At 47.6% G+C, this 19,768-nt stretch overlaps 1 protein-coding gene across 2 annotated transcripts in view; it reads right to left on the minus strand.

Moving 5' to 3' along the window:
- Positions 1–19,768, minus strand: part of LOC147434611 (uncharacterized) — a 103,564-nt gene that overhangs the window by 47,828 nt on the left and 35,968 nt on the right. Inside the window, exons 2-5 of one of the 2 annotated variants that reach the window (XM_086491063.1) lie at positions 13,368–13,480; positions 13,201–13,254; positions 12,872–13,101; positions 12,603–12,767 (exon numbers count right to left, since the gene is read on the minus strand). In XM_086491063.1, coding sequence (XP_086347189.1) covers positions 12,603–12,767; positions 12,872–13,101; positions 13,201–13,254; positions 13,368–13,480 — 562 coding nt within the window. Of the gene's footprint in view, positions 1–12,602; positions 12,768–12,871; positions 13,106–13,200; positions 13,255–13,367; positions 13,481–19,768 lie in introns of both variants that reach the window. The other variant, XM_086491062.1, reaches the window with a different exon arrangement.

Raw genomic sequence — 19,768 nt, forward strand, 5'->3', positions numbered from 1 at the left:
TCAAATTCCTCTTCAGATTTCAGCCATTAAACCACTGCTTTTTTCTCTGTTTTCAACCTATCAGAGGTTGTTACATTGATTCCCCATCCTCCCCACACCCTCTACACCGCTCCGGACCCTGCGGGGAGCGTAAGAGCACGCTGAAAATCGCTGGACAGCAGCGTTTTCATCACCTCATAGTTGCTTTTTTGGGTGGACATCAGCCACATGGTTTGAGGTTTTCACAAAGGACGAAGTAACCTGCTGCCAAGACACCATCCGATGCTGGTCCATGCGGTCTCTCAGTGACTTGAAGTACACGGTATCTTCGACATCGGCTTGATCATCTACGGGTGTACGATCCTTGGGAGATCCTTTCATTACAGCCATCATTCGGCGGTTGCGCAGTCCAGAGGGGGTGGTGACTTATGGTTTGCCATGGACGCACCTATGCACTCATCAGAGGAGTTCACATGCGATATGGCCATGCTCATGGCATATGGGATTCCGACATTCCTGGAGAAGACACCACCATCTTGGGTGGATGGACACTTACCACTTGACCTCAACTCGTCAGATCGCTTGCCTACACAGGAGCATCTACATGAAATTAGGGAAAGGATCTTGGATCTCTTCTTGGGCAGGTTCATTGCTTGGATCTCCAGACCGGAGTGGGACTTCAGAAGTTCAGTGCTTTGGCTTGGAAAAGCTGATTTCTACATCATGAAGTTGGGCAATTGTGACGTTCTATTAGGCATGCCTTGGCATGACAAGAATGATGCGACTCTCCAGGTTCGGAACCGAACCATCACCGTGATGCAGAAGGGCAAGCCAATCATCCTCAAAGTTCGGTTGTTCGAACAAAACCCGGAATGAACTCTCTAGTTCTTCTACAATTAGATACTCTTGAACTTTGTTTGAGAAAGTGAGAAAGTATTGTTTGAAACTTTATTTGAAATTTGTTTGAAATGGATGGCATCTGTTTTAAACCTTCCTTGGTGCCGATTTGAAATGTTTGACTCTGGTTTTAATATTGGTTTCAATGATTGGTGATTTTACTCCCGGGTGGAGGGTGAGAAATGATGTTTGAGAATGCTTGTTCATACTCATGGCCCGGACATGCATGGTTATTTACGAGGGGAGTGGTTACTCTCAGCACCTCCAAACGACGCACCTCCAAACGACGCAGGCTGCGGTCTGGGGGACGTTTGGTTGTAAAAGGCCTCTATATCTCATGGCCCGGACCTTTTTAGGTTATTTGCGGGAGAAGTGATGAGGGAGCTCATGGCCCGGATCTGGATGGTTATTTGCGGGGGGTGTATTCATCGGCGGCTTTATGTTTCTATGTTTAGTAACATGCATATGTGAGCATTTGTGTTGCATTGTGATGTGCCAACCACTGGATATTCCTAATTGGATGAGATTGCCTGGATGTAATTTTAGTGCATCAAGACACCCGTGGAAGATTGGTACGGTCTGGGTGTAATGGCTAATTTTACTACGCCGGAATATCAAGAGTTCCGATCTGGACGAAAGGAGAAGCTAACTCCTTGATCAAAAGAGCCGAAAGGCAAACTGATTGTCCCTCAGAATGACCCTCGGAAATTTTTGAGCTAATTTGAGTTGTTTTGCAGATATGCTATAAACGAGGAGGATAACTCTCTTTCAAGAAGGGAGATGTCACAAATTGCTGACGTGTCAAAGCCCTAGAGAAGGGAGCCAACTTGCAAATGCCAGCCGAGGGGCCTAAACCCTAAAAAGAACGAGTAAAAAAGGAAGAAGTCCTACCAACTTATGGGGACCCCGTCCAATAAGGCCCCAAGTGACATAAAGGATTAAAATAAAGCAGGACCCGCACACACACACACAAACTTATGACGCGGCAGATTTCCGAAAACTGCGCTGACATGATGACGTGGCAGGCTGTATGGATTTCCATGTTTTGCACTGACTATTGTACGGATTTCCGTGATTTACTCTGGCAGCTTTTTGGCATTGCTTTTGGACCAGAAGCTTTTGTGTTTTTAAGGCTTTTCACTGTAACTGCTTTTCAGGCCAAGGGCCTTCAAATATGAGGTTAGGCCTCATTCTCTGGCATGCTTCCTAGAGAAGGTGCAGAGTCTCGAGTACCAGCTTGTACTCTGTTGATGCAATATAAAGAAATACCGAAAGGGACGCCAAGGTTTGGGGCCAATACTCTCTAGGGTGGAATTCTGCCACTCCTTGTCACGTGTCGTCTCTCTCTCTATATTCTGTTTTTATTGAAGTGCTAAAAGTCTGTTCAGTCTGTTCTTTTCTATGGGCATGTGGTGCCCGTCTTGTGACACTCCACGTCCTAGCGCCTTCTCCTCCACCCTCTATTCTACTTGCGGTTTTCAGCAACCTAGCGTTTTTGCTGGCATTGCATTTTGCAGTAGAGGGTCTATCTTTTTTGCCTTGCATTTTTTGATTGCTGCCATGCATTTTCCAGAAAATAGGCACACACACCTTGCGTTTTGCAGCTTGGTACCAGCTCAGCGATTGAACCTTCTTTTCCCTGCGGGATCTACACCATCCTTGGCACCTTGAGTTCTCCATTGCTGTCCCGTACCAGCTATTGGACCTTCTACTTCAGGTTTGGGACTGTTTTGCTGACTTTCAGCCGGTTCTTTGGTGCCCCTACCGTCCTCTTGCCCCAACCTCCGGCATCCGGTGTCTCTCAACACTGAGTGGACTGCTGAATACTCTGTTTACAGCAGCGTTTTTCAGCCCCCTGTTTCTGCGTTTTGTTGGCATGGACAGCACCTTACCTTGGCCTCTTCAGTGACTTTTCGGATTCCCTTCCTCGGAATACCACACCTCTTCTCAGAGGCCCTTCACAGCATGGTGACAAGTTGCACATGCTGCCGAGAGGCCACTATGTACAAGCCAGCTCCCCACTGTTGTAGCTCTATGTGCAACCAGCCACTTGAACAACGTGACTCACCGTGCGGTCTGGCGTCCCACCACCTCGCGCAAAAAGCTGACAAGAACTCAGCTGTGAGACCCTCCTCCTGCCAATGAGGTGTTGGTGCAGGACGAGCCTCTCTCCATGCTGCCATTATGTGACGTCCCAATCGAACAGTATACTCAAAGAAAGGGACCCCTGGATGGTGGCTGAGGAGAAAGGGTCCCTCCAAAACCACTCTCCAGGATCCTACTGCACTCGTGCCAGTGGACAGCTCTCCCAAGCCCACAGCCTCCAGTGGCCTGTCTCAAGAGCTGTTGGGTCAGGATCTATGACACAAGTCCTCCCACAAATGCCCACAACTCGAATCCTCTGAAAACAAGACCCTGCAACCTGTGGGGCCTCTATTGAGACTCTATGTAATCGACCCTCGCCTTGTAGCTCGAAAAACATGGAGGGTACAGTCTCTGAGAAAGCCCGAACTGCGCTGAGGACCTCTAGTCGCCTGAAGGCCCCCATCCATCTGGGTGCTGCTGACTCCAGAGATGTAAGCCACTCAACCGGTACTGCCTCTGTGATGTCCTGACACATGCTCTGCACCCCTCTCATGCCATGTAGCTGAATGCTTTGAAGCTCCTCTGACAAACTTGAGAACTGTAGCCAATCACCTAAAGTGCTGGACCCTCAACCATGGGACCCCAAGAACCATGAGGCCTACTACCAACCAAGTGGCCTCTCTGAGTGCTCACCAAGAGGTTCCAAACAAGGGGCTGTCTCAAGCGCTCCTCCATGCAAGTGGGCTGATGCTGCTCCAAGCCTCTCCGCAGCTACTCCTAGGAGCGAAGTAGGCTCACAGTAAAACGATCCTCCAGTCTCCTGCTCATGCCAACTCTGCGCATCTCTATGAAAATATATATGATGGAAGCTCTCCAAGGGCCTCCCCGCTGAAGTAAAAACTCCCTCCAGGGCTCCTCCCCTAGAAGCAGTCCTCTGACAAGAAACTTCCCCAGAAGGGCTCTGCTCTGCTGTGTAGGGTCTATGATCCCCAACCCCCCCTAAGAACAAGGTAGAGTGATGACCTACCACACCACTTTGGCCCGGGCTATCTAAGTGTTGCGCCCTAACCAAAGGAAGTTCTTGATCAGCCTCTCTACCTGGCTGATGCAGGAGCTCGAAAAGATCCAACAAGATGTAATGTACCACATAGTAGCCAACAACACCTAATTGGCCACTACAACTCTGCCTGCCAAAGAAAGTCGTGCCGAGCTCCAATGAAACAGCTCCCTCCTAATGGTCATGAGGACGGGAGTAATCTGCTGCTCAGGAGAGAAGTTCAAGCCAACCCGACAGCCCAAGTATTGAACTGCAATCCCTGGGGGGATCCATCTAAAACCCTCACCTGGCAGCCAATCACGCGTAGAAGCACTGCCAACCGAGAAAGCTATTGTCTTTCTCCAATTGATCAGTGCGCCTGATGCACAACAAAACGTCTCAAGAGTCTGCTCACACCTGTGTAGGTTGGCCTCTTGGCCCTCCAAGTACAAAGCTGAGTCGTTTGCAAACTCAGCATCCAGTAGCTCATCGCCCCGAATAGGGAGTGCTAAGCTCCGTAGACCAACCTGCTGTGAAACCAAAAAATCTGCTCATCGCCTCAGCATAGAGCAGAAAGAGGAAGGGGGCAAGAGGGCAGCCCTGTCTGACCAAACGTGTGAGCATGAAACAGTCTCCTCTACCTCCTGCCAAAAGCACCTGAATGTGTGCACGTCTGTAGAGAGCTGACACACCTCTGATCCAACAATCTGAGAAGCCCATCTTGGGCCCTCCAAAAAGTCCTAGTCAACTCTATTGTAGGCCTTCTCAAAATCGAGAAGCATTATCACCAGATCCTCACCATGGAGGCGCGCGAGGGTAGAAGCCTCCCAAAAAGTGAAGATGTTGTCAAGGATACTGCGCTCCTTGACAAAACCTATCTGGGTACCATGTATAATGCTCTCTAGAACTGGTTGAATCCTCAAACTCAAAGCCTTGGCAAGAATTTTGTAGGCTGAGTTGTGGATGGTGATGGGTCGCCACTGTCGAATCTCATCCAAGGAGCCTACCCTCCTTGGGAATGAGGTAGATCAAATCCTCACTCATGTTGTTAGGGAATCTCTGATGTGTGTAAGATGTACTAAAAAGCGTTGCATGTGCTCTGAGGACCGCATGGAGCTCCTTTAGCTCAAGAGGCAGCTCAAGCTTCTGGCGCATCTCCTTGGTCACAAGAGAAGGCATCTGTGTCCAAGCCTACTCTTTGCATGCATCCTGACGCTCTGACTGAGACTCTGCTGACACGTCACGGTAAAAGTCAGTAGCGATTGCACGCATGTCCTCTAGCTCTGAAGCAACTGATCCGCCAGGCCTCCTCAACTGGCTGACACTCGGGTGCGCATGCCGGGGTCCCACTGTCTCAAAGAACGCCCCGCTCACTTTGTCACCCACCTGGGTCCACTGACACGCCTATCAATGGAAAGCAAACTCATGATGCCTCTCCTCTGTGCTAGCAAGCTCCTGGCGAGCTTGCTGCAGCTGCTCCTCCAACCAGGGATTGTCTGGGTGATGCTCCTGCATCCTTTGCAAGGAAGCAACGTCTCCGGAAGCAACGCCCCGTCGGAGACGTTGCTCCTCCTCTCTCGCTGCAGCCAGACGGGCAGTAGACTCTTGAAGAAAGAACCGTCTAGGCTGAGCAAGTCCAGAGGCCACTCTGTCAGCAAGAGAGTCCTACGTGTCCAAGCCCTCTGTCCAAAGAGCCACCACTCGCTCTTTGAGCTTAGAGTCCAGCAAGAATTTCTCAGGGATGCGTAGCATCATGCTACCCCTCATCTGTCTATCTGTCAGTGCGAGGATCACTCGTGCATGGTCCAAAAAAGATGTCCCATCCAGAATGCAAACTGTCCCACACAAGTCACAGAAGTGGTCACTAGTGTGAAGCGATCTAATCCAAGATAGATTCACTCCTCCCACTCTGCGGTCCGAACGAGAGAAGGCCAGGCTGTTTGGGGGCCTCACAAAGCCTGAGTGCTACCAAACATCAAAAACCCTCAAAGTCTTACCTAGCCTCTCCCAAGCTACCAACTCAGCTCCATGCACAGTAGCATGGCTACCTCCAATCCTGTCAAAGGGGTCCTCCAATATGTTGAAGTCACCCCCAATGCACCATTGCTCTGCTTGCGGTAGAGACTCTACAATGTGAGACCAAAACTATGCACGTGCACTCACCACATTGGGCGCATACATGTTCAGGAAGCCCAAGATAATACCTCTGTCCACAATGGCCTGCTCAGTGCTGCCAAGAGTCCGCAATAGTCATACATACCCCTCCCTGGATACCACCAGGTCCAAATGCAATTGACTAAAATGTCTCACATCGCCCATGCAAAAGCTGACCACATCGTCTAATGCGGCTCTCACACAAATGATGCTCCTATAGCATAAGAAGATCAATCTCTCCTCCCACGAGGCATCATTGAAGCTCTTGAAGTAATCGGCCCCTCTAACGCTGAAACTGGAGCCCACCTAATCCCTGCACGTTCCATGAGACAATCCTCATGGAGAGCGAGAGAGAACTCATGCTGCAGCAGTAGCTAACCGTGCTATCTTCGAGGCTGGCTTGAATGGGGAATAATCCGCATCCAAGCGTCCCCGAGATAGGCAAGTCTGCAAAGAGTGTCTGGCCCAAGCCCAAGAAGAACGAGCCGTGCGCATGGAAACCTCCTCTGTCCAGGAGTCCTCATGTATGTGTACATAGCCTGGCGGGCTCTGCGTGTCAGCAAAGAAGTGTACCACAATGTGTCTACATCATGACGAGTCTGGAGGTGTCACTGAGAACTTGGCCAGTGGCCACAGAGTCTAAACCAAGTCTGTAACCCCTAGGTCTCCCATGTGGTGAGAGAACTTGAGGGTCTGTACCTGCAACCACTCCAACACTGAGTCCAAAGTCCACTCAGGTTGGTCCCTGCCACATAGGGGAAAAGAGAAGCCAATCGCAGAGTCGAGGGCCTCTATCCCTCTAGCTGCAAGGAACGGTACATGAACTCTGAAGCAAGCTGCCTTAGAGTCTGGTGAAGGGTCGCCGAGAAAACATGTGAAGTCGTAGGCAAAAAAGTCGCACCGACAACGAACGTCGAAGCTCGTCTGTCCACGAGGAACTGCTGCAAAGGGAGACGTCTGCATGAGAAGGGGGGTTCGCAAGAAAGGATGTCCCTCTCGCCAAGCGACTCGTGGCAAAAGCGCTACCAAGAGATCTCCTAGCATCCGAGGATAGTCTTGCCCCCTGGGTCGGCTGCGAGGTGGGAGCGGGAAGAGATGTGGAAGCAGAGGGGCTAGCGGGAGGAGGAGGAAGAGTGGGGGGAGGCAGGGAGCCGCAGAGGGAGAAGGGCAATGTGGGGAGGAGGAGGAAGGAGGCGGGGGCCCGGCGAGGGGGGAGGGGGGGGGGGGGGGGGGGGGGGGGGAAGAGGGTCTGTCGGAGGTGAGGCTGAGGTGGAAGGTGGAGCTCGGACCTCTTCCTGCTGAAGAGGGTCGAAACGGTTCCTTGTGGGAACCCACTACTGCTGGCTTGAAGCCTAGGGACCACTATGAGAGCCAAGCTAACGTGGTGGCCCCTGCCGACGCCGACCACTAACCTACTGCCAGCCCTCCTCCACCTGAGCCCTAGGCTCGGAGGGTGGCTCTGCCTGTGTACCCTCACTCTGTCCGCTACTGCTGGCCGGCCCTTGGGGGCTGAGGCTGAGCCTGAGGTGAAGGTCGGGTTCTCCTCCGTGGACAGGCCTTCGCAAGACGGCCCATCTGCTAACGACAAATAAAACACTAATTCGGGAGGCCCGAATACTCTACGCTCTGACGGAACCAACCGCCACTCACCCTAGGTAGTAGGATGACCTTCGGGAGAGTGGGTGTCCCAAACTAGAACACATATTGTGGGAATGTCGGCCGCCTTGGCAGCTACAAAGGTTGCCGTGCGAGGAGTCTCCAGGACAGTCCCAATCTCTAAGCCTATCCTAGAAAGGAGCCGAAGGTACTCCCTTCCCAGGCCGGGGAAGCAGACTGAGATTGGCAGGTCTGCCTCCTCGACAAGAACGTCAGTAGCTGGATCGAAACCATGGTGCCACTGTCGAAAGTGTGTCCGAACTGCTCGGATGACCAAGGGGCTCATCGCAATGACTGTGGACGCCATTTTCGGAGTCTCAAACTCTATCTGGTAGTAGCCACGCCGCCTGAGAAACTGAACATCGAGGATCTTGCCCACCTCTAGAATCTTGCCCACCTCTGCTAAAAGGCGCGCCTAGAGGAGATCACGCACCTCTCCTCTGCTAGGTCCGGTGCCAATGATTTTGCAGATGATGGAGGTCGCTTGGAGGCGCTCCACCTCTGCGGTTAGGCTCACTTGCTCTGTCGGCAAGAGAGCAAGTCGGATGGTGGGCTGAAACCGGCCCATGAGGCGATAGGCGTTGGCTTTCACCCGAAATTCTTTACTTTAGACACACACACAGAGCACTTTGAAAGGGAACCTGCGACGGGAATTAACACTTAAGTACACACATGGCTCGGAAGCTAGAATGCTCCGAGCAGACGTCGACAACCTGTAGGCCCCAAAATTGGCATCCCTTTCGGTATTTCTTTATTCTTTGAGAGGATAACTTACAAAGTAGAGTCCTGGGAATCCTTTGTCTATATCCAACTAGATACCACTTGATTTGGCCAAAATTTCGACAACATAGCAGCCCCAAAACTTGCGCGAAACCAATTCCCCTGCTGGAACTCTCTTCCACTGGCATAAACCCTTTGATTCCTGCCCAAAAATAGTAAATTCAGCACGCTGTATTTACTGGTTTTTGCCCTGTTTTCAGCCCCAAACAGTCCCCTAACTATCCTCTGCCAGTGGGGCACTATTCCCAATGGTTCTGGTGTCCGTATGGCTGAAAAACAGTCAATTTACAGCACATACATAGCGCTGAAAACGCACCTGTACGGTGAGGTTATGACCCTCACCAATGCCTGCTTTGGAGTAGCAGTTAGCTACCCCTGTTCCTGCTCAAGGAGGCTCTTGCCTCTACACAAAAGCATGAAACCACACAGCTGTACATCAGTCAAATGAAGAGCCCTCTTGTGGGGCATGACATAATTGTACGTAGGGGAGAGAGAGAGCAGTGTGTAGTGTGCAGGTCATCATTCCTAGCACCACATTGTACATAGAGAGGAAAGCAAGCACTCCATAGCTCTTAACCTGTTGACAGGTTCTCAATGAAGCATCCTTCCAGCATAAATCGAGTGCCCCCTCTTCTGCCCTTGACCTGTAATGCATCCGTGAACAAATAGATGCAAAAAGGGGAAGATTTCCATGGCTGCCAAAACCTGCGTATCAGCAAAACAGCCCTATAAACATGCATCTGATGCCTTCCAATGCTGAAAATGAGCTCCTTGGTCCTAGATAAAGCCATGGGAAGCTTAAAAATGGAGAGAAATGGCTGAAAATCTGAGTTAACAGCCTCCAAAACTGCTCCAAAAAGTCAGTTACGTGTTCTCTTCTCCCAAACTTGGTAAATTGACCAAAAAGTGCCACTTGGCACTCATACATGCAATTTCCCCGCATTGGGCTTCCTGCTTAAAAATCTCTCAACTGGTGCATCGATCGACTTTGCAGCAGAGTAATCAAATGTTCCCCTAGTCGTACTGAAGGTAATGACGCGAACACATTTCATGGCCCAAAATAGCAGTTCCCTAAATTTTAGGAGATGCTTCCGTTTGGCTCCCACTGGTCATCTGACCATCATCTATCCTCATTGGGACCGCATCCGAAAGTGCAATGTGGCCCAACTGTCGGATACTTTCCTTTGGTGACTTTATGCCTTTATTGAGTTCACTTCCTAGTATCCACCAACTGGCTAAGTGCAAAAGGGAGACCTGCATGATCTTGAACTGAGCCCAGACATCCTTTTACTTTACGAGTTCCAATGCCGACCAACTTTCCGTCTGCGGGTGAAACTACTGTTCACATTGGCCATACAATGTCCGACCATTTGCAACTTCAAAAAGAGGGTCTCAAAAATTAAACAAAAATCATTGGAAGGAAACCAACAACTAAGGTTAGCAGTTGCCACGTCCTCGTGGCATGGGCTCTGCTGGGTCAAACGAGGGGGCTTCTGGAGAATCTCTCTGGGGCGGTGCATGAGCCTCCATCTGTGTCTATTGCTGTGAGTGTGGAGGATGACAAGAACCAGACGACTTCCGAGGAGCTCCGACGATGAAGGACAAGCCCTCAAGGTCGAGGCGTAGGAGAAACCGACGGCACGGTGGGCGGGGGGGGGGGGGGGGGGGGGGGGGGGGGGGGATTTGCGCAAGGAAGAAGCGAGAGGAGGGAGCTGGAGGCGGAGGCAGCAAGCACGAGTCGGGGGGGTTGGCGCGTGAGGACAGAGGAGCGAGCGAGGAAAAGGAGGCTGCACACGAGGGCGGTAGCACCAGCACGCAGGACACGGCAGAGGGCAGTGCGTGGGCGAAGTAGAGGGGGGTGATCAGCGATGGCGGGGGGGCAACGTACAAAAGCAGCGAGCTCAAGTCCCATCGTCCCATCGCCACGTCACTAACTTGTCATATATTATCAAAGAAAGTACATGTATTGAATTTGTTTGGATAGTACTACTCTTGCTGTTGTCGCTCCAAATGCTCTCTCTTTGAAAGACTTCACCTGCCTAACCATAACGGATTCAAAGGCCCGGCTAAATCCTTGCACTGTTAAAACTCTCTACACGGCCTTTCCTTCCATGTGCTTCACATATTTGGGTTCTCTAGTAGATTCCAGTAAGTAGTCCCAGAGATTGTACATTCTATCATCAAGACCGTCTGGACATTTATCATGCCCATTAGTTTCTTCATGGAACTGCCACCTGAATATCTTCTTCCACTTCTAATTCTTCATATTCCACCTTTCCTTCATCACTGTTGTTTCCTGTAAGTTCTCCATCTGGTTTGAAGTTGTTGAAAAAAAATATGGGCCAAATTACCCACAAAGGAGCGATCAAACCTCTCTAATACCACTGTCCCGCTGTGATTTGTTGGTCCTTCTAGAAGAGGCTATGAAACTCGATAATAGACTCAAAACAACTCAGTGCCACTGTAACAAGAAATGTTTCGTGTATTTTGTCGTTTTGACAGAATTTGTTTCATTTCATTTGTTTCGGAAATGCCAAGACAAAACACAATATGAAACATGTTTCTAGAGGTTATAGGATACGTAATATTTAGGAGTCTAGTAGGTGGATACATCTTAAATACATGGTGTAGCACATCACACACTCTACGGCTAATTTGAATTTTGAAATTTATACCCCTTTTTTTTTTTGGAACCTGAGGAACCCTTTTTGTCCCCCTATTTCGAGTTAGTCTCAAAATGTTTAGAGAATTTCTTGTTTTGGGTTCATTTCAAAGGGACGAAATGCTTTTTCTTGTGACACTCCTCACAACGCCTGCACAAAGTAGACAAGAGGGGCAAAGTTCTCCTCGGAGACCCGTAGGCACCTAGACAAGTGTCCCTCACTGCCTCGCAATATTTCTTATTGTATTTGATCAATGCTCAAGTACAAAGGCTCTCTTTGTTCTGTTGTTCCAAAGCTGCCTACCAACTTCTGTTTGTTTCAACTAGCCAAGATGGCCTCTCTCCTTTACTTACCGGTTGCTACAAAAGTAACTTCTGAAGGCACTTAATCTTCAATTTAGAAAGACTTTTACAAAACAAACCACATTGGGTCACTTCTAAAGCAATGCGTCAAGTTCTCTTGAAAGCCTTGCATAGAATATTCGGTCTAGTTCAAACTTCAGACTAGAACAGTTTGCTATTGAGCAAGACGGGTACCATTGGCTACACCAAACCAGTGCGTTGTTGCTGGTCAGAACGGATTGTTGATTAGACTAGACCAATTTGTCGGTCACACCAGATCAGTTTACTAGTCAGATCATACCATATTGCTGGCCAGATCAAATCAGCATATCAGGTCTGAAATTCAGCATTTCAGCTTTTTAAACTCAGCGTGGCAGTTCCATATTCTAGTCAAAATATCAGTGATAGGGTGAGTCAGTAGGGGTGGACTACTGCAGTGTTGTTGGGGGCATTCGGATCAAGGTCTTGAAATTCTTGCATCGGTTATAGGGTGAGTCAGTAGGGGTGGACTACTGGGAGTGTCGTTGGGGGCATTCGGATCAAGGTCTTGAAATTCTTGCATCGGTTATAGGGTGAGTCAGTAGGGGTGGACTACTGGAGTGTTGTTGGGGGCATTCCGATCAAGGTCTTGAAATTCTTGCATCGGTTATAGGGTGAGTCAGTAGGGGTGGACTACTGGGAGTGTTGTTGGGGGCATTCGGACCAAGGTCTTGAAATTCTTGCATCACTTAGGTTCAGGAGGCCATGTGAAGTTAGCTGCTGTTGTGTGACTAACAGACATATAAAAACGCAATAGAAAGTTGACTGTATTGTGTGAATAATGGTCATATAAAGAAGCAACAGAAGGAAAATTGTATTGTGCAAATAGCTGTTGCATAAAGAGAGTTTCCTTTTTCCAGAAACAAACAACTTTTTAGAAGTACCACCCTGATGTTGACATATTTTAGAGACAATAACCTTTAAATGCCAATGCACAGCCTCAGCATAATACATTGAGTTGTTGCTTCATACCACATAAGCCAAAGAGACTATATCGAATGATTGTGCGCGGAGTCCGGTGTTCTCGCCTAAAGCATGAACCCAATGTATGGGTTTTTCTCTCCTCTTTCCAGCAGCTGCTTCTTTCTTGTCTTTGTGTTGAGCAACTGCGACAAAATAAGGTGACAAGTCCAGGCCCTGAAGACAACAGCTTTAGGAATTTGATAATTCTGCGAGTAGATGTCTCTACCAGCACTGTAAAGTTTATTGCAGCATTGATTTTGTACGATATCACTACTGACCGTGACTTGTGCAGAAGGAAAAGTGTCAGCCAGGCACCGTGTACTTATGCCAACAGAACAGCCAACATCAAGAATGTCTCTGATCTCAGGGTTGCCAGAATGCACAAGATGATAATCTTCAATAGCTCGAAGCCAGTTTCCCCTCAGAACTTTTATTGCTTCCTCAAGGTTCTTTGCTTTAGGTATGGCACGGATGATCATTGATGACGTAGCCGCTTCAACCTCTGATGCTGCCTAACACGATAACATTAGTCAAATGTGGTTTTGCAAAATCAGACCTCAAAACCAGTATCTGAAATGGCAGCAGGAGTTAAAGGAATGAAAATAACTCGCCTTCCAAGATAGATTACCATCCGGGTAACAATGAAAGTTCTTCACGTAATCTATCCAAAGAAAGACAGTTCAAACAGTAAGCATGATAGCAAGGTTGAACACCAATGCAAGGAACAATCAACATGAATGCAACCACAAGGTCATAGACCCACACTGCACATACAATCAGGATAAATGACTGATTTGTCCTCAAGCAGGTCCTTCTCTGCATACACATCAGATGCAAGGCATTCTTCAGATAACTTCCTCCATGGAACCCCATTCTTCTCAGCTGAACTGCAGATAGGATTTGACATGAAAATAAAGATTAATGGACCATGTATACATTTGCATCATCAGAAAAGTCTGAACTTACAAACCAAAAGAGGCAAGACAACAAAAACCTACAAAGAAAAGAAGATAATGAAGCAACACTAACTCAATGTGTAATTTATTTGTTTTAAAATGAAACCCAAACTATAACAGCTCCAAAACTACTTGAACAAAAGAGATGGGTAAATTAATGAGAGAACTTACTTTCAGTAAAATTTTGTACCATAACTCCACTTAAGAGACTCACATCAAGAACAATATAGTGCAAAGACTATGAGAGTGGGGAGATACCGCAGGCGGGGGAGAGAGAGAGAATTCAATTAGCATCCTGTAGAGGCCGAAGTCAACCTATAAGATTGAACACACACACACACACAAAGAGGAGACCAAAACGCCAAAGAGATGAGAGAGGGGACTGATCAGCCCCCCATAACCTAACAGAACTGCAATAGCTTCCACGTGCCCTACATATATAAGGGTGAGAGGTGGAGGTATGTTAGGTGTAGCGGAATGATTGTTTGCGCTTTGCTCAAGATGAGTGCTCCGAATTGTGCTCAAGGTTCCTTTTGTTCTTATGGAAGGTAGAGCCTTCCGTTCTTAATGAGAGAATGCTATGATCACAAATAAAGTGAATGGACACTATACGTGCAAGTGTATGAGACTGAGAGACGACGTAAAACCCTCCTCCGAAGGCCCCACTCTCGTCGCCGAGAGTGGTCTACTATTGATTGCACAATCTGGTACAAATGGTATGCATGAGACTGATGCAAGTCTAGGCTATGTCGATGATGACGACGGTGATGACGAAGTCGACCTAAGGGTTGAAATCTGCAATCTTTCTACTGCTGTCCAAAAACGCTATGGGCTGAAATCTGCTAATCTTTTATCTGCTGAATTCTGACTCTATGTCAGTGACGATGTCGATGACGACAATGCGACGACGACGCGCTGAAAACGCAGATACTGACATCTGCGTTTTCCGGGCTGAAACTGTAAACCTTGCGGAAACTGACCGTGCGGCGAGGAACTACTGCGGGAAGGTGAGATCTGCGAGGTTCGGGACTTGATCTACGATGTCTAACTGCTGAAAACTGAAAACGCTAATGGTCCTTGACTTTCCGTTGCGATGATCTGCAAAAACCTGAGGTTGTGTTGCAAATCAAAAACGCTAGGGGCTGAAATTGGTCTTTCTGTCGCCGTGGTTCTGCAAATGCAAAAACGCTAGGCTGATCTACTGTGTAGTGATGGCGCCGGGGCTGATCTGCTGTGCACCAACATGCCAAGGCTGATCTGATCCCAAAACGCTAGCTTTAGGCTTCTGCTCCAAAAACGCTAGGTCTCCTGGGGGGTTCTGCTGAGAAGTTGCCTGTTGAGCGTGGAGCTCCTGCTGCCTCTTCTGCCATTGAGTGCTAACTTGGGGTAACTTTCTATACAAACTTAGCAAAATGCCCTACCTACTTTTGTTGGAAAGTCACTTAAATTAATAAGTGAAAAATGTCAAAAATAGGGAAAATAAGCTAAAATCACTCGAAAAATCCCCTAATTGATTCTAATGGATTCTGATGGGAATACTGATGATCATGCTGTGTGCAACCAGAGGATATGCATCTACACTAAGTGACTGGGCATGCACGGTCTACGAATAGACTCACAAAAGTGCCAGATCACTTCCAATCTAGAATGACTAGATTAACTGAACCCTTGTCATGCTATAGCTTGTCCACGGACACATAGGCTTGGAGTGTCACGTGACATCCCCTCCTTTTCAAAGTGAGGTACTGGTACCGAACTGTATGGCGTCGAGGAAGATCGCCAATAGAATCCGGAATCCTTGAAGGGACTCTTCGCCGGCCCACGCTGATGTGTGGGTCGTGCGATACTTGAACTTCATAAAGGTCTGCATCGCTTGCTTCTTTGGGCCGCACCGAAAGCGACAAAGTCTTCTGTGGCTTCTTCAATGCTTCAACTTCGTCTACAGTCATGCTTCTTCTTCTTCAAGAATCTCCAAGGCTGAAAATTCCTGAAACCATTTCCAACACAAAACCATGAACATACCTATTCCATATAAAGTGATTGGAAAAAATCTTGTCTTCCTCAAAGACTGTGCATGCAATGTAGATGAACAAAGAGACGGAGTGTCAAACGGTTCACCACACACACGCAAACAATGAGATCGAATCTTTCTCTTCTGATCTAAATCAATCGACTTTGGCAATTCACAACGGAAATGCCCATGCTTGGTGCTCATACTGTCATGTGCTCTTTCTACGAATGTGTCATGCCAAGGAAGAGACATGGAATGTGACTTCCTTACATACATACTTTTCAACTTTTCATGAGAAATCCGCATACATTCGTGCTCATCCATGAGAGAAACGTGCTCAACATACAATATGTCATGCCTAGGAAAAGGGATCACATAACGATACTGACTAAAATATAGGAAACGATCACGAATGAAACATTAGAACAATGCGTGCGTATCAATCATGCGAACACATACTTCCTACGAGGGTTCTTTGGACCTAGGCTCGAGAGCCAAGATTGGTTCTTCCTGAATGATCGAATCGTCCAAGTGGGGGTTCTTTGGACCTCAACTCGAAAGCCAAGATCGGTTCTTCGTGATTGATCGAATCTACAACGAGGTAAGCTTTGCTAAAAAAAGCATCCACTAACACATTATGCTTGTGAACAATCACATCATCTTCATGCAACTCATCATGCTTGTGAGAAATCACATCTTGATTATGCAAATCATGCTTGTGAGAAATCACATCTTGATCATGCAAATTATCATGCTTGTCATTGTCATCCAAATCATCATGCAAATCATTGGCATTCAAATCATCATGCTCATCATTATCATTCAATTCATCATGCTTCTCACAATCATGCAAATCCTGTGTATCATGCTTTGGAGAAGAAGAGACTGAGAGAGTCTCCTTTCCCCAAATCTCTTGCATCTACGCCTGAACTTGAGAATAGAGTCGCCAGAACTCTTTGTTTTGTCGGTCGCTCTGTTCTTGAACTGCTTTGTCTTCTACGTGCCTGCGATCCATTTCTGCTTTTCTTTCTGCGTGTCTGCATTCCATTTCTACTTTTCTTTCTTTGCATTCACGATCAAATTCTGCCATTCTTTCTACATTTCTTGCTTCGCGTTGTAACTCCCTTTCCAGAAACATCTGGTCTAAAGCCTCCATAGGAGTTAGTGCAATTCTTGACGTAGATGGGAAAGGGGGAGGGTCCGAAAAACCTCCTGGTGGGGAAAATTCTTCTTCGCCTCTCTCACGCTCATCACCTCCAAGCGAAGTATCCATTCCGCTTCGAGTGATGACCATTCTGAAGTCATGGGTTCTTGTGGGTTCGTGTGGTCTTGGTTCTTAAGTTCACGAGGAACTTGGGTTCTTGGGAGTCTTGGTTCTTGAGGTTCTTGACGTTTTCTTTCACTTGCAAACCGCGTTCGAGAAGGATCTTCTCTTTACCCGAGTTCTACTCCTTTCTGCGGGCGCACCCCTTCGCGGCCTTGCGCTCACACAAAGGTTGCTTTTTCCCACCTCATGTCGATTGGCCGGCCGCCAAGTGCACGGTCCGCTCTCAATGAGTGAAAAGAGACACAAGGGGAGGCTGGACAAGCCCTTCTTTCTTGGGATTCCTGTCACTCTTCAAAAACACGATTAGGAATCGACACGCCCAAGCGAACTTGGGTTCGTGCGACCGCAACAAGCAAAAAAATTCTTGTGCTTCTTGTGGTTCTTTCCTTGAGTAATACAGACCACTGCCAAAGCTCTGATACCAATGTTAGGTGCAGCGGAATGATTGTTTGCGCTTTGCTCAAGATGAGTGCTCCGAACTGTGCTCAAGGTTCCTATTGTTCTTATGGAAGGTAGAGCCTTCCGTTCTTAATGAGAGAATGTTATGATCACAAATAAAGTGAATGGACAATGTGCGTGCAAGTGTATGAGACTGAGAGATAGAGAGAGAAGAGAGATACGACACCAGAGACATTGTAAAACCCTCCTCCGAAGCCCCCATTCTCGTCGCCGAGATTGGTCTACTATTGATTGCACAATCTGGTACAAATGGTATGCATGAGACGGATGCAAGTCTAGGCTATGTCGACGATGACAACGGTGATGACGAAGTCGGCCTAAGGGCTGAAATCTGCAATCTTTCTACTGCTGTCCAAAAACGCTATGGGCTGAAATCTGCTAATCTTTTATCTGCTGAATTCTGACTCTATGTCGGTGCCAATGTCGATGACGACGATGCGACGACGACGAGCTGAAAACGCAGATGCTGAAATCTGCGTTTTCCGGGCTGAAACTGTAAACCTTGCGGAAACTGACCGTGCGGCGGTGGAACTGCTGCGGGAAGGTGAGATCTGCGACGTTCGGGACTTGATCTGCAATGTCCAACTGCTGAAAACTAAAAACGCTAATGGTCCTTGACTTTCCGTTGCGATGATCTGCAAAAACCTGAGGTTGTGCTGCAAATCAAAAACGCTAGGGGCTGAAATTGGTCTTTCTGTCACCGTGGTTCTGCAAATGCAAAGACGCTAGGCTGATTTGCTGTGTAGCGATGGCCCCGGGGCTGATCTGCTGTGTAGCGACGTGCCGGGGCTGATCTGATCCCAAAACGATAGCTTTAGGCTTCTGCTCCAAAAACGCTAGGTCTCCTGGGGGCTTCTGCTGAGAAGCTGCCGGTTGAGCGTGGAGCTCCTGCTGCCTCTTCTGCCATTGAGTGCTAACTTGGGTTTGCTTATATACAAACTTAGCAAAATTGCCCTACCTACTTTTGTTGGAAAATCACTTAAATTAATAAGTGAAAAATGTCAAAAATAGGGAAAATAGGCTAACATCACTGGAAAAATCCTCTAACTGATTCTAATGGATTCTGATGGGAATATTGATGATCATGTTGTGTGCAACCAGAGGATATGCATCTACACTAAGTGACTGGGCATGCACGGTCTACGAATAGACTAACAAAAGTACCAGATCACTTCTAATCTAGACACAATTTCATCACCAAAACTGAGATCATGAATTGTACATCTGTCATTCACAAATTTGACTACAAGTCAAAGTCTAGCAAGTGCAAATACACACAAAAGATTCTTCTTGATCCCAGGTACATAAAGTGCATCAACAAGTGTGAAAGAACTGCCATTTGCAACAGTAAGCACAATCTTTCCAACTCCCTGAACCGGATAAGAGGCATTGTTGGCACAAGTGACTGAATTCCCATGAGGGAGAGACTCCAGAGAGGTGAACAATTCACGATGTGAGGTAATGTGCTTTGTAGCACCACTGTCGAAATACCACACATGTGAATCTGCATCAACTGACATGCATGCATCATGGACAGCAGGATTGTAAGTCCACTCTGCACTAAAAGCCCATTCTGCATCAACATCGGCATCCCAGTCTCTTTTACAGAAGACTCAACAATGGCTGCATTTGTAGTGGAACCAACATTTGCAGTGGAACCACCCTCTTTCTTCTTAGCCTCTTTGGCCTTCAACTTACGACACTGCTTGATCAAGTGATCATTAGCCTTACAATAATGGCAACGTATCTTCTTTTTGCCCTTATCACCAAAATTTCCAAACGAATTGCTGCCAACAAAAGCATTAGGAACAGGTGATTTTTCACTCACAAAAGAACCATAAGAAGTGGCTGCATTGCAGTCACCCTTTCTTTTAGCAGCAATAAAAGCATGTTCAACTACACGCTGTCTAGTCCTTTTTTTTCTGGAAAGTGACTCTTGTAACGGCTGTTGGGTTAAAGGCCCAAATGGCCAGCACAAATGACCCCTTTTGTGTATAGTTTTTAAAGGTTACTAACCTTTGGCCAAGTTCACATTGAACTTGGCCACTAACTGAAAAATGGTCCTATACTTTAATAAAGGGAATGAGAGCCTAATTCACTCTCATCTTATTCCCCTTACAAGAAACGTGTAGCCTCTCTCTCTCCTACTTCGACCTCTCACGCCCCCATCTTTGCACACCAACGCCTCCTCTCCAAGGCTCAAGTCTTGCACATCTCCTCGTGCTCTATCACTTGCACACATTGCTGCGCTCATCAACTGGTATCAGAGCAAATTTAGGGTTTGCTTCCCAACCTACAAACGTTGATTTTCAGCCAAGGAGTCAACTTTCACACGAGGTTTTGCAATTTTATCGCCAAAGGACTCGTCCCCGGACACTAGAGGGCTCCCAGCTAGTCAAATTGACCTAAAACAGGCTGAAAT

The sequence above is a fragment of the Adiantum capillus-veneris genome, chromosome 19, assembly GCF_014529385.1.
Source record: "Adiantum capillus-veneris isolate H3 chromosome 19, ASM1452938v2, whole genome shotgun sequence".
NCBI classification, from domain to species: Eukaryota; Viridiplantae; Streptophyta; class Polypodiopsida; order Polypodiales; family Pteridaceae; genus Adiantum; species Adiantum capillus-veneris.